This window comes from Schistocerca americana, chromosome 5, assembly GCF_021461395.2.
Source record: "Schistocerca americana isolate TAMUIC-IGC-003095 chromosome 5, iqSchAmer2.1, whole genome shotgun sequence".
Classification (NCBI taxonomy): domain Eukaryota; kingdom Metazoa; phylum Arthropoda; class Insecta; order Orthoptera; family Acrididae; genus Schistocerca; species Schistocerca americana.
In genome coordinates, this window is record NC_060123.1 from 604,242,181 (window position 1) to 604,267,564 (window position 25,384).

A 25,384-nucleotide genomic window follows, 5' to 3' on the forward strand; every position below is an offset into this window, starting at 1 on the left:
AAATTCAGAGATAAAATCGAACGGCGTTAACGTCAGTCCTGCTAAAAAAGGTTAGTACGGCATGCCTACCACTTTTTGAGTACACAGAGCTGTAGTTGATTTTAATTCCTTTTATTCTGCAAAAGTAATACTTTTTTCTGTGTACACCGTCTGGTTTTATTGTGAGAAGATGCAGGAGTGACACGAGCGAGCGGTCTGTTTATACCAGGCATTAGAAAAACATGATCAGTGTACTGATTTTCTCTCTTTTGTTGATGTTCTCCTTCGTGAGCAAAGTGCACCATCATCTTCTTTCGTCACGAGCCACCACTGCTTCAATCAATATAGACACAAAAGAAAAAATATTATCTAATATAAATTGAATGTTTTAGGGATAAAAGATACGAGTACAAATACCCAAACACACCGATTAATTTACGTAAACAAACAGTATATATATATATATATATATATATATATATATTTATTTATTTAAGCTTTTATTTATTGTTATCGTTTGAGCATAAGTTTTCACAATGCGACGCTTCATTCCTTCCAGTTCATGGAGTGTCGAATGAAATTCGCCTTCTACAGTTTTTTCTTGAATCACCACTTAACAATGAACTGTAAGTCATTTGCAGATACCATCTAGATCTCATTTACATAGATACTCCGCAAGCCACCATACGGTGCGTGCGGAGGGTACCCTGCACCACTACTTGTCATTTCCTTTCCTGTTCCACTCACGAACAGAGCGAGGGAAAAACGTCTGTCTATGTGCCTCTGTATGAGCCCTAATTTCTCGTATCTTCGTGGTTCTTACGCATAATGTATGTTAGCAGCAGTAGAATCGTTCTGCAGTCAGCTTCAAATGCCAGTTGTCTAGATGTTCTCAATAGTCTTTCACGAGAAGAAAGTCGCCTTTCCTCGAGGAATTCCCATTTCCGAAGCAACTCTCTAACACTTACGTGTTGTTCCAACCTACCGGTAATAAATCTAGCAGCCCGCCTCTGAATTGCTTCCATGTCTCCCTTCAATCCGACCTGCTACGGATAACAGTACTCGAGAATAGTTTGCACCAGCGTCCTATATGCGGTCTCCTTTACAGATGAACCACTCTTTCCTAAAATTCTCCCAATAAACTGAAGTCGACCATTCGTCTTTCCTACCACAGTTATCATATGCTCGTTCCACCTCACATCGCTTTGAAACGTTACGCCCAGATATTTAAACGACTTCACTGTGTCAAGCAGGGCACTAGTAATAATGTATCAGAAAATTACAGGTTTGACATTCCTACTTCATCGGTATTAACTCCAATTTTTTCCATATTTAAGATTAACTGCAATTCATCACACCAACTAGAAATTTTGTCCAAGTCCTCTTGTATCTTCCTACAGTCACTCAACTTCAACACCTTACCGTACACCACAGCATCAACAAACAACAGCAGATTGCTGCCCACCCTGTTCGCCAAATCATTTGTGTATATAGAGAACAACAGAGTGTGTGTTGTGTGTGTGTGTGTTTGAGGTTTACGGGCGCTAAACAGCGAGGTCATCAGCGCCCAAACGCATAAAAACAGGAACACATGCAGTGAAGGGACTAAGACGAACAGCGAACAAGGGGAACAGCGAAAAGACACAGACCTGACGCAGTTCCAAATCCTCACGTACAGAGGCAAAACAAGAGGAGAAGGTGTGCACTAAAAAAGGAAAGGAAACACAAGGAAGGGAGGACAGAAACTGAAGGGAAACAAGGAGGTATTCGTGACTGGCGGACCTCTTACCTAAAATCTGGGTGAGCCAGTCATCCAGCAGCACATTAAAAACCTCTCCCTAAAAGCCGTGGCAACAAATTGGACAGGACACAAAACTGTAAAACCTTAAACACAGACGTTGCGTCGTCTTTCAAAATAGAGGGCAAATCCGGTGGCAAAGAAACCACCGCCCTCTGGTCAGAGAATAAAAGACAGTCAAGTAAAATGTGGCGGACAGTAATCTGGACGCCACAAGCACTGCAGATTGGGGGATCCTCCCGCCGGAGTAAAAAACCATGTGTGAAGGGACTGTGCCCGATGCGGAGGCGAGTGAGGAGAACTTCATCCCGCCTGCATGACTGGTAGGACGTACGCCATGGCCGCGTGGTGGCCTTGACCACACGCAGCTTATTTTCACCGACTGCCAGCCACTCCTCTTCCCACTGACGCATAACGCGAAAACGCAGGAGGGAGGTAACAGCATGGAGAGGGACGGCACAGTCAACAACGTGAGGGAGGGAACATGCATCTTTGGCAGCCACATCCGCCAGCTCGTTTCCCCTAATACCCACGTGCCCCGGCACCCAGCAGAAGGAAACCTCCTTCCCCTGCCGCTGCAGGTGGAGTAGGGCATCATGGATGTTCTGGACGACCGTATCCGCTGGGTACAAGTGTTGCATGGTCTGAAGGGCACTCAGGGAGTCAGAACAGATGAGGAACTTACGACTGGGAACACATCTCATCTGCTCCAATGCCCGCAAGATCGCAAACAATTTGGCATCAAAGATGGTAAACGCCGCAGGAAGCCGTAACTTGACGACTCGATCGGGGAAAACAACAGCACAACCAACAGAGTCCCCCTGTTTAGAGCCATATGTAAATACTGGTACATGGTCGGGATGCTGGGTTAAAATATCATAAAATAAGGCGGTAAAAACAAACGCAGGAGTGCAGCTCCTCCGGTACTCCGACAAGTCTAAAAGGACGCTGGGCCTCTGGAGCAACCAGGGAGGCAGGCGAGTAAAACCTTGTCGTTGGGGGGCCACACGCTCCACACCAAGGGACTCAAGCAAATGCTTGGCACGAATCCCAAATGGTCTCGTTGCCCTGGGACGACTGGAAAAGAGACGTTCCATAGGCGGTCGGGCAACGGTAGGGTACGCAGGGGATGTAGGACAGGCAAGGAATTGACACACCCGACGCACCATGAGGAGTTGCCGCCGGATGGCGAGCGGCGGTTCCCCTGCCTCAGCACACAGGCTGGGGATGGGACTGGTACGGAAGGCACCAGTGGCCAGCCTGATACCCTCATGGTGTACTGCGTCAAGTATCTTCAGATACGAAGGCCTTGCTGACCCATACACGGTGCAACCATAGTCAAGACGTGATCGGACGAAAGCCCTATAAAACTGCAGCAGACGTGCCCGATCTGCTCCCCAGGACCGATGGCTCAGACACTTCAAAATATTCAGTGCCTTCAGGGCCCGCACCTTGAGGTCTTTAAGGTGAGGCAACCACGACAGTTTGGAATCAAAAGTGAGGCCCAGGAACCGCACAGTGTCGCTAAAAGGAAGAATGGTGTCCCTCAGACGCAATGCAGGGGAGGTAAAAAGACGTCGAGAACGATTAAAATGAACACACACACATTTGTCGGCAGAAAAGGTAAAACCCGTCTTCACAGTCCATGCCTCTAATCGCTGTATCGTAAGCTGCAACTGCCGACGAGCAGTGACAAGACTGGAGGAAGTACAGAAAACTGCAAAATCGTCCACAAACAAGGAGCATTGGGCAGGACTCCGGATAGTGGACGTGATACTGTTAATGGCGACGGCAAAGAGGGTGACACTTAAAACGCTTCCCTGAGGAACACCATTCTCCTGCACATACAAATCAGATAGCACATTACCAACCCTATAGCGAAAGAGGCGGTGGGAAAGAAAGGACCGAATGAAGATGGGGAGACGGCCACGAAAGCCCCACTCATGGAGTTGATTGAGGATATGGCGGCGCCAAGTAGTGTCATACGCCTTATGAATGTCAAAGAATACACCTAGACAATGCTGGTTACGCAGGAAAGCCTGCTGGATGGCCGCCTCAAGCAGGGTCAAGTTGTCTATAGTGGAACGCCATCTCCGAAAGCCACACTGAGAGGGGCTAAGGAGCTGCCTGGTCTCGAGCAGCCAAACCAGGCGACGATTGACCATGCGTTCCAACGTCTTCCCGACACAGCTCGTCAAGGCGATACTTCGATAACTACTGGGATGCGTTCGGTCCTTCCCTGGTTTGGGGAGGGGTATCAAAATCGCTTCCCTCCACGAGTCAGGGTACGTGCCGGATAACCATATCATATTAAAACAATTCAGGAGAACTTCCTTGGAAGGCAGTAACAAGTGCCGCAGCATGCTATACCGGATTTGATCATGACCAGGCGCAGTATCATGAGCCACAGACAGCGCCGAATCCAGTTCCCACATTGTGAAGGGGCAGTTGTAGGGTTCAGAATTAGGAGACCGGAAGTCCAAGTGACCCCTCTCGACGGCAGTGCGGTAGCGGCAGAAATCTGGATCACAGTTAATAGTGGCGGTAGATACCGCAAAATGCATGGCCAGTGTCTGGGCAATGTCTCTCGGCGCCGTGAGGAGACTTCCCTGATGCAGCAAGGCCGTGACGGGTAGCTGGCCGAGTTTCCCGGAAATCCTCCTGATGGCTTCCCATACTTTCGTAGAACTAGTGGAGCGGGAGATGGAGTTCAAGAACGATTGCCATGACCGTCGTTTGCTCTCTTTAATCACGCGTCGCGCTTTAGCCCTTGCCACCCGAAAGGTTGCAAGATTGTCAGCCGTGGGACGGCACTTGAAGCGGCGCAGAGCGGCACGGCGGGCTCGGATGGCTGAGCGGCACTCAGGGGTCCACCAAGGGACAGGACGCCTCTTGGGATGACCGGATGACCGTGGGATTGACAATTCAGCAGCATGGGAGATCACAGCTGTAACATGGTCTACCCATTCGTGGACGCTGTCACGGTGTTCCAAAACGGCCAGGTGGCTAAAAAGTGTCCAGTCAGCCCTGCAGAGGTGCCACCGGGGCGGTACCGGAAATGCCATAGCCTCATCCAGGAGGCGAATCCAAAGGGGGAAGTGGTCACTAGAATGGAGGTCAGCATCAACCTCCCATAGAGCAGAATCCGCTAGTGCTGGAGAGCAAAAGGAAAGGTCAATAGCTGACGACGACCCAGAAGCAGTACAGAAATGAGTGGGGGCACCAGAGTTGAGGATGCACAGTTCTTCAGACACCATGAGGCGTTCCAGAATGCGACCCCTGGGGCAAGTAGTCGACGAGCCCCATAAGACATTATAAGCATTGAAGTCCCCCAGAAGAAGAAAGGGGCGGGGAAGTTGGCCAATAAGGTCTGAGAGAGCCTCAGAGTCTATCGCATCCTGAGGAGGTAAGTAAAGGGAACAGACTGTGAGCCTCCGACCCACAAGAAGGTCAACTGCAACTGCTTGCAAGTCTGTAACGAGAGGGAGCTCAGATGAGGGGTGCATGTCACGGACAAAAACCGCAACACCACCCTTTGCCCTTTCCCCCGTCAGATCATCTTTCCGATAGACGGTATAGCCCCGTAAAGAAGGAGCATCAGTGGCCCGAAAATGTGTCTCTTGGAGACATAAGCACAAAGGGAACTCACGTACAAGGAGTTGTAGTTCGGCCACATGCGTCCTGAACCCATTCAGGTTCCACTGTAAGATGGGAGCCAGTGATCAGGGTGGCTGAACTTTCACCCGGCCTCTGTGTTTTGGAGGAGAGCCCGTACTGGCCGGAGATTTATTCTTGGGGCGAGAAGAGCGCCCCCGGTCGACATCAATGTCCATCAGCTCCGATGACGACCCACGGGAGATGTCAGACAGTACGATGGCCTCGTCATCGGACCGACCCTGATCAGTCTCCGCAGGTGGCAAAATCTTCACCTTCGGCGTCTTGGTCTTAGGGGGCTTAGAATGCAGAGCCTTGTCAACAGGTGGAGCTTTACTCGCCTGGGCAGAAGGCGCCATAGGGGAAGAGGCAGGAAGTACCCCAATGTCAGCAACCACGGCCTTGTCCGACATTGCGGGGAGAGCTGCAGGTTGCAAAACAACCGCAGCAGCACAAGTGCACTGGCAAACGCAGGTATTAGTGCTAACACTAGCAACCTCCGTTTGCGTAGCAACAGTGGCCATTTGTACTGGTTTTTTCAGGGCGGAAGCGAAAGATGTAGTAAACACAGGAGGTTGCATGGCCTTAAAGAGCTTCTTGGCCTCACCATAGGGGATGCGCTTAGATGTTTTGATCTCCTGTATCTTCCGTTCCTCGAGATAGATGGGGCAGACCCGGCTCCAGACAGGGTGACTCCCAAAGCAATTCACGCATTTCACAGGCGATGAACAATCGGCTCCTTCATGGGCAGGCTGACCACATTTACCGCAAGTGGCTATCCCATTGCACCCCAATGTAGTATGCCCAAAGCGCTGACATTTAAAGCAGCGCATTGGGTTGGGGAAATATGGCCGTACTGGCAAACGTAAGAACCCCGCTTTAACATGCTCTGGAAGTCTCGGGCAACTGAACGTGAGAATAAACGAGTCGGATTTTACTAGGTCCCCATCGACTCGCCTCATAATATTCTGCACGTCAACAATACCTTCGTCAGCCCACTCAGATTTCAACTCGTCTGTGGAGATATCCACCAAGTCCCTACATGTCACAACACCCTTACTATAGTTCAGTGTGGAGTGGAGCTCGGTCTCGATAGCGTACTCTCCGAGACTGGGTGCTTTCCGAAGAGAAGCGACTTGACGGGAACTAGAAGTCTCAACTAAGAGAGTACCATTGCGCAGACGCTTAACAGATTTCAGTGTACCTGCAATTCCTTCAAGACCCTTGTGGATGTAAAAGGGAGAAACCCTCTCAAAGCTACCCTCCTTTCGTTTAATAATCAAAAACACATTCTGATTATCAGCATGTGCTCTGTTACAACAGTCTGATAAATCTCTAGCAACACCAGGAGCTGGAGGACTCGAAGCACGAAGTCGCTTTTTCGAAGGGGTGTGTTTGCCTACCAGCGGCCCACCCAATCCACTGGTAGGGGGAAATGTAGAGGTCGAAGGGTCCATTGCGGTCCCACGAGCAGCTAGGGAACTAAAGGTCCGCTCAGACAGAGCCCCGCGTGCCTGAGTAAGCCGTATACAACTGGGGTGTGGCAGGTGCCCCAGAGGTTGCCCGCTTGCGACTGTTCCACCTCAACAGCCATGCATCTCATAGGCGCGGAGCACACCGGAAGATTGAGGGGTTGTTTATAGAGGGTTGTTCCATCCTCGCGATCCGGGCGGCCAAGCCAAGATCCCCATTCCCTGAGACACACAACATTCCACCGCCGCGCCGCACGGTGGTCGCTGAAGTGTACTCAGAGCTTACGGTGACGGGGGACAGGTGGCGCTTACCAGTCCCCAGCTCAGGAACCCCGGGGTCGCCAAGCCCATACCCAGCAAATGAATGCTGAGCCCCTGGGGGCGAGAACAACAGAGGTCCTGTCACACATGTCTGGGGCACACCTGACGACACCCTTGTATCTGATGAATGCTCGTCGTCGGGGACAACTTTGAGCCACTCACATTTCTACGAACTAATTCTACACTACTGGTCATTAAAATTGCTACACAGCAAATAATTAACTTTTCAGGGCATTCACACAAGGTTCGCGCCGGTGTTGACACCTACAGCGTACTAACATGAGGAAAGATTCCAACCGATTTCTCATACACAAACAGCAGTTGACCGGCGTTGCCTGGTGAAACGTTGTTGTGATGCCTCGCGCACGGAGGAGAAATGCGTACCATCACGTTTCCGACTTTGATAAAGGTCGCATTGTAGCCTATCGCGATTTCGGTTTATCGTATCGCGACACTGCTGCTCGCGTTGGTCGAGATCCAATGACTGTTACCAGAATATGGAATCGGTGGCTTCAGGAGGGTAATACGAAACGCCGTGCTGGATCCCAACGGCCTCGTATCACTATCAGTCGAGATGACAGGCATCTTATCCGCGTGGCTGTAACGGATCGTGCAGCCACGTCTCGACCCCTGAGTCAACAGATGCGGACGTTTGCAAGACAACAACCATCTGCACGAACAGTTCGACGACGTTTGCAGCAGCATGGACTATCAGCTCGGAGACCATGGTTGCGGTTACCATTGACGCTGCATCACAGACAGGAGCGTCTGCGATGGTGTACTCAACGACGAACCTGGCTGTACGAAGGCAAAACGTCACTTTTTCGGATGAATCCAGGTTCTGTTTACAGCATCATGATGGTCGCATCCGTGTTTGGCGACATCGCGATGAATGCACACTGGAAGCGTGTATTCGTCATCGCCATACTGGCGTATCACCTGGCGTGATGGTATGGGGTGCCATTGGTTACACGACTCGGTCACCTCTTGTTCGCATTGACGGCACTTTGAACAGTGGACGTTACATTTCAGATGTGTTACGACCCGTGGCTCTACCCTTCATTCGATCCCTGCGAAACCCTACATTTCAGCAGGATAATGCACGACCGCATGTTGCAGGTCCTGTACGGGCCTTTCTGGATACAGAAAATGTTCGACTGCTGCCCTGGCCAGCACATTCTCCAGATCTCTCACCAACTGAAAACGTCTGGTCAATGGTGGCCGAGCAACTGGCTCGTCACAATACGCCAGTCACGACTCTTGATGAACTGTGGTATCGTGTTGAAGCTGCATGGGCAGCTGTACCTGTACACGCCATCCAAGCTCTGTTTGACTCAATGCCCAGGGGTATCAAGGCCGTTATTACGGCCAGAGGTGGTTGTTCTGGGTACTGATTTCTCAGGATCTATGCACCCAAATAGCGTGAAAACGTAATCACATGTCAGTTCTAGTATAATATATTTGTCCTATGAATACCCGTTTATCATCTGCATTTCTTCTTGGTGTAGCAATTTTAATGGCCAGTAGTGTATATATTCGTACCTTCGTTAACAGCCTGCAATGCGACACTGTGTGAAATGCTTTCCGGAAATCTAGAAATGTGGAACCTGCCCGTTGCCTGTCATCCATAGTTCTCAGTATATCATGTGTGAAAAGGGCGAGCTGCGTTTCACATCAGTGATGGTTTCTAATACCATGCTGGTTCGTGGACATAAGCTTCTCAGTCTCAAGAATGTTTATTATATTCGAACTGTGAGCATCTTCAAGGGTTTCAATCTGCTTACATCAGTGTTATCATAACTTGTTCGGTATGGGTTCCAATATTACAACTCAAAACCTGGACCACATACAGAGATCCATACAGACAACCTATCGATATGGCCTTCGTTATTTCCTGTGCCGAATACCTTAAACACGCTTATTTTACTCAGCAATAATCTCTTTAACAGTTTCAGAACACCTCTGGACACCCCATTTCCATCAGACATAGCGAGGTGCCGCTGTGATCAGCACACTGGACTCTCATCCGGGAGACTGACGATTCAAATCCGTATCCGGACATCCAGACTTGGGTTCTCCGTGATTTCCTTGGATCACTTCAGAAAAATGGTGAAATAGTTCCTCTGAATCGGCACTGGCGACTTCCTTTCCCATCCTATCGCACTCCAGCCGGCCGATGTGGCCGAGCGGTTCTAGGGGGCTTCAGTCCGGAAACGCATTGCTGCTGCGGTCGCAGGTTCGAATCCTACCTCGGGCATGGATGTGTGTGATGTCCTTAGGTTAGTTAAGTTTAAGTAGTGCTAAGTCTGGGGGACTGATGACCTCAGATGTTAAGTCCCAAAGTGCTTAGAGTCATTTGAACCTATCGCATTCAGAGATTTCGCACAGTCTCTAATGACCTCGATGTCGACGGGGCATTAAGCCCTAATCTTCCTTCCTTCGTGCCAATTCGAACGAAAGTCATCAGTTATCGAAAGTGTGGACCACATCTAACATCACCGCTAGACCGTAAGAGACTGACTGTCTGCCACAAGCGGGATATTCTTATTTATTCCATTTCTATGGATTCTCCTCTCCTAAATTCGTACTACTTAGCGCTCATGCGATAGAATACTTCACGGTCTTGCACTCCTTTGTACAGTTTCCTTTTTCGAATATGTTATCCAAAATGTCGTAGAGTCAAACAGTAGGTAACATCTCTGTATCATAGGATCCTTGCCCACCTCTTTATCAGTTACCACTTCCTCAGCATTCTTCAACGTGCAGGGACTCTTTCGGGCAAGAAGTACTTGTTATACTGTTCCGGCGTAACGCTAAGCGACGGCACGAAGATGAAGAACGCAAGAGCAGAGAAGGCTGTGAGACGACGTGAGCCAATAGCGCTCTGACCAGGACGTCACCACGACAGGAGCGGCCTTTGCACGAAGAGAACATGAAAGGTCTCTGTTGGATTCCTTTCATGTTTAATTTCTTAAATCTGTTGTCATTTACGGCATAAATTCCTCTTCTAAATTTACTGTGGCGTTTCTGACTATCTGGGAGGAGACTGAGTAGTGGAACGTGTTACTTTTACACATAAACAAGAACGATCTGTCACACTACTACACTTTAAAACACATTTTATATGTAATTCATGTCACACAGTCTCATACGGAACCTACATCCGCTTTCTTTTATATACTGTATATGATAAGATACTGTCATCCCCCGTCCCTTCTGTGTGAGAGGATGAATGAGCAAATGTATTTGTAGTTGCATGCTGGATGGTAGCAGACAAGCCTGTCTGCTAGAGAACAGTAGGACCAACGTCGGAACAGGTAGCTACGCTTTCTAAAAGCAAAGAGGTTTCTATCCTTAGTATCATCCTGCCCGTCCCTTGTCATGTTGGTATAGGAAGCTGCCTCTCTGGTCACTTCCGTTTGTATTTGTGAGGCACCCCTCAGGTAGGAACCACGGCAGTCTGTCCGTGGCGAGCGTCTGAAGATCTCCGGCTAAGCGCGTCTCTGCTAAGTCCGTAGGACAATGGATTTCTTAAGTTCAGCCTAACTGAAAATTTAATCACCTTTACTTCAGGTTTTGTTCTAAAATATCTAATGTTATCTTAAATTGCAGCGCAGTGTAATTCTCGTGTGAAGTTCAGATTATTTTCCGGTAGTTGCTTTGTCACTACTTTACGAGTAAAGTGGAACCACGTGTTGATCAGTAACTCTAAGATCAATCTTAAATGCGAATGCTTGTGTGATTATAACGTCTCGTCTTGACAATATTTTTCAATATAGCAACTTTTCTTTATGTTCAACCCACGTGGGGTGTACTTTGCGAGACCAGTACCACGTGCTTATATAACTGTTTGACCCGTCAGGTTAACAGTAAGACGTTAGTAACCAGTTCGAGGTTTTTCTTTTGTAAATTGCTTTTCGATCTAATTTATTTTAATTATCAAAATTATTGTGGAGTTATACGCTTTGTGTAAACCAAGTTGACCACGTGAAGCATGTGGTGTAATCATCAAAGTAGCCCTCAGCTATTCTTTTTGGAAAGATTTCACAGAGAGTTAGTGCGAATTTAGTATACCAGTGTGTGGTAATTACATGACGGACAGGATTGTGCTACGAACGTAATTTCTTTGGGTGAAAATTTGGATCTGTTGGTAGTGGTTGTTTTATGAATGCAGTGTTGTATGCAGTCTCCCAATCTTGGCTCCATATTTGATGTGTTCCGTAAGATTGCAATCTCACATTTTCACAATCCTAAATAAGGCACCAGTTTAGTTAGGAATAAAGTTTAATATGCTGAAATTTCAATGATCAATCTTAAAATAAATTTCCAAATATAAACTGATTTATTTCTTTTTATTTAAATTCTCTTATATATATATATATATATCACCGGTTGTCGTATGACTATTAAAAGATTATAATTAATGTTAGTCTGGTTGGGAATTCGGTAAGCTAGACTGGATGCCTGGTGAAACAGTTGCTCAGTAATGCAAGGTTAACTTCCCCAGACAGCTCACAGCTTTTAACCCGCTTTTATTGTCTAGCAGTACCGCTTACATAGGAAAAATTAAAGTAGCAAACTTACAAACATAAGCGCCGGTCCTGCCAGCCTCTGCCTGACAGCAAAGGGACAGTAGTAGACCTGCACTAGCGGACCCGGAGAGTAGAAGACGGACACTAGTAGAGCCGTTATTAATGATCCGTATCCATTAGTAGCATAGAATTTGTATATAGCGAAACCCTATCGCTTGCGATACCATTGTAAACCAAAGTTAAGTATTGTCAGTTTATTGTAATAAAAACCATTAATGTTATATGCTGGAACTGTTGTATAGCTATCCGAGAAAGCAGCATCCTTTAGGCACCGTATAAGAGACGACTGGGCAGGACCCCACACATACAGTTCACCCAAGTAGATGTCTTTTCGGTCAGTTATGGCTTGTATTACTTCAGGAGGAATATCAAACAGTACTGGAAATTTTTCTTTTTTAGGCAGGATATTGCTTGCTTTATTTCTTGTCGAGGAGGACGCATAAGCCAATTACTTCTATAGTCCTCCCACAATGTTGCTCAGAATGTGCAATTATTATCTCTCGCCTTCTCGAGCAACTTCAGGAAGCAGTGTTTACATTATTAAGGCGGTTCCCCGCTTATTAAATATCAATTTCTCATATTGTTTATATTTTTCTTCATAATTCTTTGATAAAGTATTATTTAACATGTGTGTGTCTACAGCATCTACCATAATTAATGGGATAAACGTATACAGTTAAAAACACACGATACTAGAAGCAAAATTATCTCGGTATGTTTGCGAGATAATTGCGACTTCGCGGTTACCAGCCACTACTGACTTATTCTGTGTCAACATCATCCTAGTTAAGAAATATTGTTTACAGATAATTTGGCTGAACTGCGGGTCTTTTGAATGAACACGACAACAGTTACACGACAGTACTCGTAGTTAAAGGCGTTCAAGTCCGCAGCTCGTGGTCGTGCGGTAGCGTTCTCGCTTCCGACGCCCGGATTCCCGGGTTCGATTCCCGGCGGGGTCAAGGATTTTCTCTGCCTCGTAATGACTGGGTATTGTGTGCTGTCCTTAGGTTAGTTAGGTTTAAGTAGTTCTAAGTTCTAGGGGACTGATGACCATAGCTGTTAAGTCCCATAGTGCTCAGAACCATTTTTTAAAGGCGTTCAAAGTGTCGTCTTTGGATCCGGACGCGGGCCTGTACCCGTCCTCGCAATGAGTTTCGAATCCTTTCAAACACGCCTGGATAATTTCGAAATTCCTGAAAAGCATTCACAAGTCTCTGCTCCAGTTCTTCAACTGTGTTAACTGGAGTGGTGCAGACAGTACCTTTAAGATGGTGGCAAACACAGTAATTAATGTGTTTCATATCAGGTAATCTTTGAGACCACGGTACAAATTGCGTCCATTCAGTGTGTTTGGTAGCATACGCAGTCCAAAAACACCATATTTCCAACGCTTAGTTATCGTATTTCCGGCCGGCCGAAGCAGCCGAGCGGTTGGTTCTAGGCGCTTCAGTATGGAACCGCGCGACCGCTACGGTCGCAGGTTCGAATCCTGCCTCGGGCATGGATGTGTGTGATGTCCTTAGGTTAGTTAGGTTTAAGTAGTTCTACGTTCTAGGGAACTGATGACCTCAGATGTTAAAGGGGGTAGGACGTCAAACCAGCTGACTTGGAGCAGGTGAGGCATCGCAGGACATTTTAATTTCCAGTGTCTATACTTTTACAAATAAATTCATAAAACTTTGTTAGCATCACCAGGAAGGATTCAGGATTCACACTCATTGCAGTGGAAGTTCGAAAACATAACAAAATAAATTGTTTTTTCGTGCGAAATTTCATCATTTTTTTCACTTATTAATGGCTGTATTTGTTGCTATAGGTACACTTTTCTTCATAAGTTAGAGAGATTCTTCGATGAATTTTGCACAGCATACATACCACACTCACAGGTGTATGAAACTCTAGAATTTATTTAATTTATCAAAAAACGAATGAACTGTTATATTTTAAAATTCATGTTTAGAAAAAACACAAATTTTATAGTTAATTACCTCAATTTTTACCACAGTTTTTAATAGATTTGGAAAATCTAGTAAGTGAAAAAAATGATGAAATTTCACATGTAAAAAAAATTACTGCGTTATGTTTTCGAACTTCCACTCCAATGAGTGTGAATTTTGAATCGTTCCTGGTCATGCTGACAAAGTTTTATGAATTTATTTGTAAAAGTATATACTGTGGAAATTAAAATGTCCTGTGGAGCCTCTCCTGCTGCAAGTCGGCCCGTTTGACGCCCTACCCCTTAAGTCCCATAGTGCTCAGAGCCATTTGAACCATCGTATTTCCTGGTTTTCCCACTATCCGTGGTAACTCCCACACAATGGTGTTCTCAACGTACATTCTCTGAAACCTCTTTCACAGTAGACCTCTTATTGCGAAGGATACGTTCTTGGCCCGTACTATTTTGCTACTTACAAACTCCCGTTTGTCTATCATGCCTTATTTTAGTTCCAAGGTGGCTGAGTTCGTTCAGTTTGCCTAATATAGGATCTCCAATTTTGCTGGTAAGTTAGTTGCTAATCTCATTTCTGCCGCTCCTTAGTAACGTCAGAACCACCTGTTAAGTGTTTTTACCTTTACTAAAGCCGAACTAATCGTTATCTACGAGATCTTTAATTTTCTTTTCCATTCTTCTGTATGTTGTTGTAGTTAGTAGTTCTGAAGCATGAGCTGCCAAGTTGGTTTTGCGAAAATTTTGGGACTTATGTGCTGCACGTATCTCAAGCATTGCGCGGATGATATTATTCTGAAATTCCAACCGCATGTCTTCAGTTTCATAGATTCTCCATGTTAACTTCAGTAATCGTTTGATAGCTACTTCGTCCTCTAATTTCAGAAATTGCGTTCAATTTTCCCCATCTCCTTCTCACTTGTTCCATCGCAAGTCTCTGCCAAAGTTCTGTCAAACTAAGACCAATACTGGATGCTGTATATTTGCCACAGGCTGCAAATTCAACTATTTACTTCGGAATTACAGTTACGAATAACTTAAATCCGAAGAATCATAGATAATGTCGTGAGGAAGAAAAACCAAACACTGCGTTTTATTGACGGAACACTGAGAAAATGCAACAGGTCTACTAAAGAGACTGCTTGCACTATGCTCGACCGCTCTTTTTTGGAGTACTGCAGTGCGGTGTGGGATCCGCATTAGAGAGCTTCGGCGGAGGACATCGAAAAAATTCAAAGAAGGGCCGTTCGTTTTGTATTATCGTGAAATAGGGGAGAGAGTGCCACAGCAAACATATGCAAATTGGGGTGACGATCAATGAAACGAAGGCAATTCTCGTTGCGGCAGAATCTTCTCATGAAATTTCAACCACCAACTTCGTCCTCAGGGTGTGAAAATATTTTGTTGGCACCCACCAACATAGGGAGGAACGTTTGTCGTAATAAAATAAGAGAAATCATAGCTCGTACGGGAAGACTTAACAGTTAGTTTTCCCCGTTCGCTGTTCGAGAGTGGAAAGGTGGAGAAGTAACTTAAAGATCATCCGATGAACCCTCTCCCAGGCGCTTAACTGCGAACTGCATAGTAATTATGTAGATGTTGATTTCATCTTCTGTTACATTATCGGACAGTTTCTCCCATTTCCAGATTCTCTCAACGTTCTTTATGAAGTCACCCTATCTCTGCACTTTATTTTGCACTATTAATATTGTCGACTCTACTTTTCAATTCTCTAAAAGTTATTTTGATCTTTCTATAAGCTTAATCTGCCTTAGATGATCGTTTCCTCTTCGGTGTAACCATTTTTCCTGCACCGTTTGGCTTTTAATCCGTTGAAATTCCTATTAATTTAATTCCTAAGTGACGTAAATTGCTGTGTTAATTTCTGTTCCTAAACAATTTTTTTTTGGTTTTCATTATTTCATTGATCCGTTGAATTATTTCTTCTGGGTTCCACAGTTTCTTTCCAGTGGTATATCTTAAATCATGAATAATATACTGAAGCGCCAAAGAAACTGGTATAGGCATGCGTACTCAAATACAGAGATATGTAAACAGGGAGAATACGGCGCTGCGGTCGGCAACACCTATATAAGACAAGAAGTGCTTGGCGCAGTTGTTAGATCGGTTACTGCTGCTACAATGGCAGGTTATCAAGACTGAGTTTGAACGTGATGTTAAAGTCGGCGCACGAGAGACAGGACACATCATCTCCGAAGTGTTGATGAAATAGGGATTTTTCCCGTACGACCATTTCAAGGGTGTACGGTGAATATTAGGTGTCCGGTAAAACATCAGATCTCCAACATCGCTGCGGCCGGAAAAAGATACTGCTAGAACGGGACCAACGACGACTGAAGAGAATCGTTCGGTGTGACAGGAGTGCACCCCTTCCGCAAATTGCTGCAGATTTCAATGCTGGGCCCTCAACAAGTGTCAGCGCGCGAACCATTCAACGAAACATCAATGATATGGGCTTTCGGAGCTGAAGGTCCACTCGTGTACCCTTAATGACAGCACGACAGAAAGCTTTACGTATCGCCTGGGTCCGTCAACACCGAAATTGGACGTTTGGTCGAACGAGTCTCGAGTCTCGTTACAAACTGAATCGAGCGGCCGGCCGAGGTGGCCGAGCGGTTCTAGGCGCTACAGTCTGCAACCGCGCGACCGCTACGGTCGCAGGTTCGAATCCTGCCTCGGGCATGGATGTGTGTGATGTCCTTAGGTTAGTTAAGTTTAAGTAGTTTTAAGTTCTAGGGGACTGATGACCTCAGAAGTTAAGTCGCATAGTGCTCAGTGCCGTTTGAACCATTTTCTATCGAGCGGATGGATGTGTACAGGTTTGCAGACAACCTCATGAATCCATGGACCATGCATGTCATCGGGGGACTGTTCAAGCTGGTGGAGGCTATGTAATGGTGTGGAGCGTGTCCAGGTGGAGTGTTATGCGACCCCTGATAAGTCTAGATAAGACTGTGAACAGGTGACACGTACTAAGCTTCCTGTGTGGTCAGCTGCATCCTTTCGTGTCCATTGACACCCCATACGTCCATCATTGCGACAGAGTGGTTCCAGGAACACTCTTCTGACTTAAAACACTTCCGCTGGCTACCAAACGCACCACACATGAAGATTATTGAGCACATCTGGGATGCCTTGCAACGTCCTGTTCAGAAGAGATCTCCACCCCCTCGTACTCTTAGCGATTTATGGACAGCCCTGCAGGATTCGTGGTGTCAGTTCCCTCCAGCACTACTTCAGACATTAGTCGAGTCCATGCCACGTCGTGTTGTGACACTTCCGCGTGCTCGCGGGAGCCCTGCACTATATTAGACAGGTGTACCAGTTTGTTTGGCTCTTCAGTGGGATTCTCAAAGTCAACTACACTCCTGGAAATGGAAAAAAGAACACATTGACACCGGTGTGTCAGACCCACCATACTTGCTCCGGACACTGCGAGAGGGCTGTACAAGCAATGATCACACGCACGGCACAGCGGACACACCAGGAACCGCGGTGTTGGCCGTCGAATGGCGCTAGCTGCGCAGCATTTGTGCACCGCCGCCGTCAGTGTCAGCCAGTTTGCCGTGGCATACGGAGCTCCATCGCAGTCTTTAACACTGGTGGCATGCCGCGACGGCGTGGACGTGAACCGTACGTGCAGTTGACGGACTTTGAGCGAGGGCGTATAGTGGGCATGCGGGAGGCCGGGTGGACGTACCGCCGAATTGCTCAACACGTGGGGCGTGAGGTCTCCACAGTACATCGATGTTGTCGCCAGTGGTCGGCGGAAGGTGCACGTGCCCGTCGACCTGGGACCGGACCGCAGCGACGCACGGATGCACGCCAAGACCGTAGGATCCTACGCAGTGCCGTAGGGGACCGCACCGCCACTTCCCAGCAAATTAGGGACACTGTTGCTCCTGGGGTATCGGCGAGGACCATTCGCAACCGTCTCCATGAAGCTGGGCTACGGTCCCGCACACCGTTAGGCCGTCTTCCGCTCACGCCCCAACATCGTGCAGCCCGCCTCCAGTGGTGTCGCGACAGGCGTGAATGGAGGGACGAATGGAGACGTGTCGTCTTCAGCGATGAGAGTCGCTTCTGCCTTGGTGCCAATGATGGTCGTATGCGTGTTTGGCGCAGTGCAGATGAGCGCCACAATCAGGACTGCATACGACCGAGGCACACAGGGCCATCACCCGGCATCATGGTGTGGGGAGCGATCTCCTACACTGGCCGTACACCACTGGTGATCGTCGAGGGGACACTGAATAGTGCACGGTACATCCAAACCGTCATCGAACCCATCGTTCTACCATTCCTAGACCGGCAAGGGAACTTGCTATTCCAACAGGACAATGCACGTCCGCATGTATCCCGTGCCACCCAACGTGCTCTAGAAGGTGTAAGTCAACTACCCTGGCCAGCAAGATCTCCGGATCTGTCCCCCATTGAGCATGTTTGGGACTGGATGAAGCGTCGTCTCACGCGGTCTGCACGTCCAGCACGAACGCTGGTCCAACTGAGGCGCCAGGTGGAAATGGCATGGCAAGCCGTTCCACAGGACTACATCCAGCATCTCTACGATCGTCTCCATGGGAGAATAGCAGCCTGCATTGCTGCGAAAGGTGGATATACACTGTACTAGTGCCGACATTGTGCATGCTCTGTTGCCTGTGTCTATGTGCCTGTGGTTCTGTCAGTGTGATCATGTGATGTATCTGACCCCAGGAATGTGTCAATAAAGTTTCCCCTTCCTGGGACAATGAATTCACGGTGTTCTTATTTCAATTTCCAGGAGTGTAGATTATTCTTATAATTTTCTAGACATATCCTACAGTGTAACAGGTGGTAGCACTGGCCAAGCAACAAGTTTAAAAAGCCAGATTCTTTTTTTCTTTCAGAAAATTTACTACCAGTGCTCAAATGACATATGCCTGTAGCCTCAAGTGTACTTTTCTGGGAAACAACAGGTGACTGAATGCCTGTGAGTGTACCTACACGTCGGGTTGTCTCACCTGTGTGGGCGTCAGCGCCGAAGCGTTTCTTGAACATGTTGAGTCGGCCGTCGACGGCGAAGTGGTACAGGTAGAGCGGGGCGGCGTCGCGGAGGCGGGCGTGGAGGCGGCCCGCCAGCACCGACGGGTAGAAGAACAGCATGTCGCCCCGCACCTGCAACCCCACACGCAGAAAGTTTATTTATTATTATTTTTTGTCTTACACATAAACACTGAGGTGACAACTTCACGGAACAGCGATATGCACATATACAGATGGCGGTAGTATCGCGTACACAAGGTACAGAAAGGCAGTTCTTTGGCGGAGCTGTCATTTGTACTCAGGTGATTCATGTCAAAAGATATCCGAAATGATTATGGCCGCACCACAGCAAGTAAGTGACTATGAACACCGAATGGTCGTTGGAGCTGGACGCATAGGACGATACCAAATTTCAGGCATTACCTGTCACCATGTACAATGCAGAGGCAGACGCCCTTCACTTAACGACCGAGAGCAGCGGCGTTTCCGTAGAGTCGTCAGTGCTAACAGACAAGCAACACAGCGTAAAATAACTACAGAAATCGATTTGGAGCGTAGGACGTATCTGTTAGGACAGTGTGTTAATGGGCTGTGGCAGCAGACGACCGACGTGTGTGTGTTTGCTAACAGCACAACATCGTATGCAGTGCCTCTCCTGGGCTCGTGACCATATGTGTTGGATGCTAGGCGACTGGAAAACGGTGGCCTGGTCAGATGGGTCCCGATTTGAGATGGTAATAGCTAATAGTAGGGTTCGAGTGTGGCGCAGATCCCAGAAAGCCATGGACCCAAGTTGTCAAGAAGGTACTGTGCAAGCTGGTGTCGGCTCCATAATGGTGTGGGCTGTGTCTACATGGAATGGACAGCGTCCTCTGGTCAAACTGAACTGATCAATGATTGGACAATGGTTATGTTCAGCTGTCTGGAGACCATTTGCAGCCGTTCATGGACTTTATGTAACTCCTCCCGAACAGGCCATGAAGGCCTAAAGGTACCGACCGGCCGCCGTGTCATCCTCGGCCCACAGGCGTCACTGGATGCCGATATGGAGGGGCATGGTGGTCAGCACACCGCTCTCCTGGCCGTATGTCAGTTTCCGAGACCGGAGCCGCTACTTCTCAGTCAAGTGGCTCCTCAGTTTGCCTCACACGGGCTGAGTGCACCCCGTTTGTCAACAGCGCTCCTCAGACCGGATGGTTCAAAGGGCTCTGAGCACTATGCGACTTAACTACTGAGGTCATCAGTCGCCTAGAACTTAGAACTAACTAACCTAAGGACATCACACACATCCATGCCCGAGGCAGGATCCGAACCTGCGACCGTAGCGGTCGCTTGGTTCCAGACTGTAGCGCTCAGAACCGCACGGCCACTCCGACCGGCAGACCGGATGGTCACCCATCCAAGTGCTAGCCTAGCCCGACAGCGCTTAACTTCGGTGATCTGACGGAAACCGGTGTGACCACTGCGACAAGGCGGTTAGCATGGACTTCATGTCCCCTGGACAATACTCCATGTCATCGTGCCACAATTGTTTGCGATTTGTTTGAAGAAGATTCTCGGCAATTCGAACGAATGATTTGGCCACTGATATTACCCAACTGAAATGACACCCAGCATTTATGAGACATAATCGACAGGTCAGCTCGTGCACAAAATCCTACCCCGGCAACACTTTTGTGGTTATGAAGAGCTTGACTCAATATTTCTGCAGGGGACTTCCAACGACTTGCTGAGTCACACCACATCGAGTTGCTGTACTACGCCGGGCAAAAGGGAGTCCGATATTGGGAAGTATACCATGACTTCTGTCACCTCAGTGTAGTTCCGTAGGACCCAGTAGTTGATGATGATGATTATTATTATTATTATTATTATTATGTTTGGTCTGTGGGGCGCTCAACTGCGCGGTTATCAGCGCCCGTACAAATTCCCAATCATTGCTGAGTCCAGTCACGCCACTTTCATGAATGGTGATGAAATTATGATAACACAAACACCCAGTCATCTCGAGGCAGGTGAAAATCCCTAACCCCTCCGGGAATCGAACCTGGGACCCCGTGCTCGGGAAGCGGGAACGCGACCGCGAGACCACGAGTGGGGGGCCCCAATTGAGGAGCAAATCTTCATACTCCTGTTACGAGTCAGTCCATGAAATTAACATCATAGACGCTAATAATAGATAAAATAAAATTTATACAAATCCTCTACAGATGATAAGCTGCGGAGTACACAGTACCAGCATTACCAGCAATATAACAATGAAAGTAGCTTAATTTTTTGCAAGGAACTCCCCGAGATAGCAGGAGTGAGCCAAAAAAAAATCGTCTGTTTACTCTGAAATGTGCGATGATTACTGCTATTTTTAAAAAAAATATCTTGCTTATTGAAAATTGAGGCTGCAGAATACTGCACACCTTTCTTCACAAGAGTCTACCTATTATTAACCGAGTGAAAGCTGTTAATTCTTGGGAATAAGCATATATTGTTAGACTATACGTTCAGAGGCCGATGTCAGAATTCCCAAACTCTTGAGCAGGAGTCGAGAGGAGGTTCGCGAACTTACACCACATATTGCTCGAACTGCCCATTTGTCAGCCAGAAATATCCTTTGTAAAAGGGAAGTTACTGCAGAATATAGCGTCGTACATCGTGAGCAAATTAAAATAAGGAAAGCAGATTAATTTTCGGGTTTGACTATCATTTATTGCAGCTTCCGTTCTAATGGCAAATATAGCAGCATTCCGTTTTTGAACAAGAGTCTGAACATGGGTTTTCCATGACAGAGCTTTCCATCTATCTGAACACTGGGGAAGTCTGGTTCTTCAGACTAACTAATCATATGCCCATTCTGTGTAATTAAAATGTCAGTTTTAGTTGAACTGTGTGTTACAAACAGTAAAAACTGAGTCTTACTGCGATTCAACATCAATTTATTTTCTACAACTCATGAACTTATGCCTTTAAGTAGATCATTTGATACATTGCGTATGTCGCACTCAACATCCTTCAGTACTACGCTACTGTCATCAGCATACTGAAATACTTCAGAATCACCTGTTATATTAGAAGGCATGTCATTTTCTATTAAAAAACAGCAGTGATCCCAGTACCATTCAATATTCATAGCGAAAAACGTTCTCTCACATAGTACGTGCAATATCTGTGAGATTACCGGCTTACAAAGGTATGTTATCATTTACTGTTAAAGTGTAATAAAAATATTGAAGGCAGTAGTATGCATCCAAGAATTCTGATCGTCTACATAATTTCAGAATCATTACGTTACTGCTACATGGCTGTGATACATGAAATAAGTGACAGTTCACTTCAGCAAATATTTTCAGTGCAGTGATGCATTCCACTCTCATCATTCGCTTTCGATTACCTTTCTTAGCACATTGTTAGGATCAAACACAATGTCGATGTTTCCAAACTGCTTTACAAAACGAATTAATTTCTCTATAAAACTGTCTACCACAAATCTGCCTTCTTAACTCAGATAAGTGTACAAATTTTCATTGCGTAGCGAAAAGTTAAAAAAATAGGTTCATAAAATGGCTAATGCTACGAACTCAACAAAGTAATCTTTATTCAGTGAGTGTAATGAGTTAAGGTTATTATAGTTTCTGATTCTGTTTTTCGCATTCTGCATTGTATTTATGAACTTCACTGGGAACGGCGTTGATTCTTGATTGCCTTACTCACGGAGATTCTTTTTGTTTATTTTTAAAGGAAATTATACCTATGGCGAATTTTGAAAACTAAAACAGTGGCACAAATAACGATTGTGTACTGAAGGCAGAGGTTGGAGCTCAAGAACTAGAAGGGATTGCTCCAGTAATCTCCAAAAGTTGGAATCCAACAACGCTAGGCGGCGAAGGAGAAGTGAGACAGCTGTTAACTGTAGGTGCCAATGCAGCGTGCCGCAGGAAAAGACCGAAAACTGACAAAAATTGTTCTTGAAATTGTATTGGTAGGGGAAAGTTGTATTCCTTCATTTGTGCTCATTGTTTCATCTGGTTCACGTTATGTGGAACAATTTTAATGAATTCTAAGTGATGCAAACTTAAAAATGTTTAATATGGTGTAAAATACCCATACAAGTGTGTTGAATGTCGTCTGAATACAGCCAGCCAATTTCATTATCTTTTACATTTCTAATTTCCTTAATGGATGTAACTGTGCATTGACCTCATTATTTTCTGTCTTGTTAATTAGGTACGTGTACATTCATAGAGCAAGCTGTACCGCGTCGGATATTTGCTATCTCCTACGGCAGAATAAGGCATTCACTTCTGGGTATATAAGATGCAGAGTTAAAATTGCTATTTGTGGAAATGTATTGGTAAATGCAAAATTAAGTGGAAATCTTTTAAGTCGGAGGGAGGTAGGTACGGTCCAACTATTTCTACAATAAAAAGTACACTCACTCCATCTTCAGGCCACAAGTGGCCTACCGGGACCATCCAATCGCCGTGTCATCCTCGGTGGAGGATGCTGATAGGAGGGGTGTGGGGTCAGCACACCGCTCTCCCGGTCGTTATGCTGGCATTCTTGACCGAAGTCGCTACTACTCGGTCGAGTAGCTCCTCAATTGGCATCACCAGGTCGAGTGCACTCCGAAAAACGGCAACAGCGCATGGCGGCCTGGATGGTCACCCATCCAAGTGCCGACCACGCCCGACAGCGCTTAACAACAAAAAGTACTAAAGTTATTGCTGTTTTTATGATTCAGGTCTTCACGATCTTCGTTGAAAACTTTACTGAACGTAGAGGCGCGCTGTTATGTTGGTACGCCATACGTCAAATGAAGATTGCATGATACAGATAAAAGCAGTGAACACTATTTTCTGGAAGCCAAACAGTTCCTTGTGACTACACAGATACTAGGTGGTTATCATTAAAACACAGCTGCTCACGGAGGTCCAGAGTGGGGTCTAATTACCGTATGGCAGCGAAACATGGTAGATACACTAATGCGTTACTGCAGAACCGCTTTACGCTGTAAAAACGTTAATTTCAATTTTGGCCACCAGGTGCAAATCTGGCGCCGTACACCGTCTGCACGACGGTATGACATCCACGCTGTCATTTGACAAGTCATAACGTGATTCAAAGAATGGCTATCGAGAACAGAGAGGATGTGCTGTTGGCGAAACTGCTTTTTGTGAACGGCAGCAATTACAGTGCCGCACTGAGAGAATACCATCTTATATGTCTGAGAAGGGGCCCGATGTTATTAAATAGTTTAAAGGTAATGAAATTCGAAAACAAGGGTGAGCTTGTTGTGGCACCTGGAAGAGGAAGGCAAATATTATGGAAGTGTCTCGATTTTTCATAAGTATGGCATGAATTATCAAGAGCAACGTGAGAACTCCTCTCTGGTTCCTTTAGCTTTCCGAAGACGAATTTGATCGTTGTATAAAACATCTTCAGTTTTCTTTTCCATTCTTCTGTATTATATTGTAGTCAGCTAGTTTGATGCATGAGCTGTTAAGCTACCCTAACTGTCTGCTGGATTTTGTGAACGATATTTTTTCGAAAATCTGATTGTATATCTCCAGTTTCCTAGATTCTGCACACCAAATGTAACGATGTTTGGTTGTCACATCCCCCCAACGACTTTAGCAATTCCGAAAGAATTTTATTTACGCCTGCGGCCTTATTTAACCGCAAGTCTTCCAAATTCTGTTAACTTGGACTCTAAAACTGAATCTACTATTTCTTCCATATAGACTCCCTTTCTTCTCCTGTCTCGTCATCAGACGGTTCCTCCCCTTCGTAAAGGCCTTCGATGTATTCTTTCCACCAGCTCGCTTTCTCCACTGAGCTTAACAGTGCTGTTTCCATTGTATTCCTGATTGTGACGCCCTTGCTGTTAATTTCACCTTAAACCGTCGGCACACGGACCGTGCATCCGGACGTTGAGCGTTGAGCGTGCCGAGTTTCTGACGTCATGGCGTGGAATAGCACGTTCGGGAGTCTTTCCGAACGTGCAGAGCAATAGGAGCGCCGTGGTCCCGTGGTTAGCGTGAGCAGGTGCGGAACGAGAGGTCTTTAGTTCAAATCTTCCCTCGACTGAAAATTTTAGCCGGCACGGTAGCTCAGCGTGTTCGGTCAGAGGGCTGCTGCCCTCTGTAATAAAAAAACTGAGCTAATGGGTCAACAACGAACTGAAACGGGTGTCTTTCGACGTCCGCACAGAGCAGATACAACGAACGGAAACGAACAAAAATAAGATTTAAAAAAAATAGCGTCACTGTCCTATATTGAGTTTTTTTGTTGGGGCGGTGGTTCGCGTCCTGACACAACCAATTTTTTCCCTAACATTCGCGTTTTTATTAGGTTCTGATAGTTTATTATTAGTTTAAAATAAGCATAGTCTATAATATTTGATGTTATGTAAATACAAGTTACCTTTTTTTGAGGGGTGGACTTTGTTCGAATGGCTTGATCTACAGGACACGTTGCGCTACTTGTGTAAAGCTATTTTGCTCCTTTTTCTTTTACGCTTCGTAATTCACGCGTTGCAAAGATTCTGCTACTGGGTAGGAACAGTGTTCAAGAAAGACTG

At 46.4% G+C, this 25,384-nt stretch overlaps 1 protein-coding gene across 1 annotated transcript in view; it reads right to left on the reverse strand.

The window, feature by feature from the left end:
- The window catches only part of LOC124616580 (juvenile hormone esterase-like), a 412,155-nt gene that overhangs the window by 16,438 nt on the left and 370,333 nt on the right, over window positions 1–25,384 (reverse strand). The window contains exon 8 of the mRNA XM_047144901.1: window positions 18,789–18,942. Coding sequence (XP_047000857.1) covers window positions 18,789–18,942 — 154 coding nt within the window. The remainder of the gene's footprint in view (window positions 1–18,788; window positions 18,943–25,384) is intronic.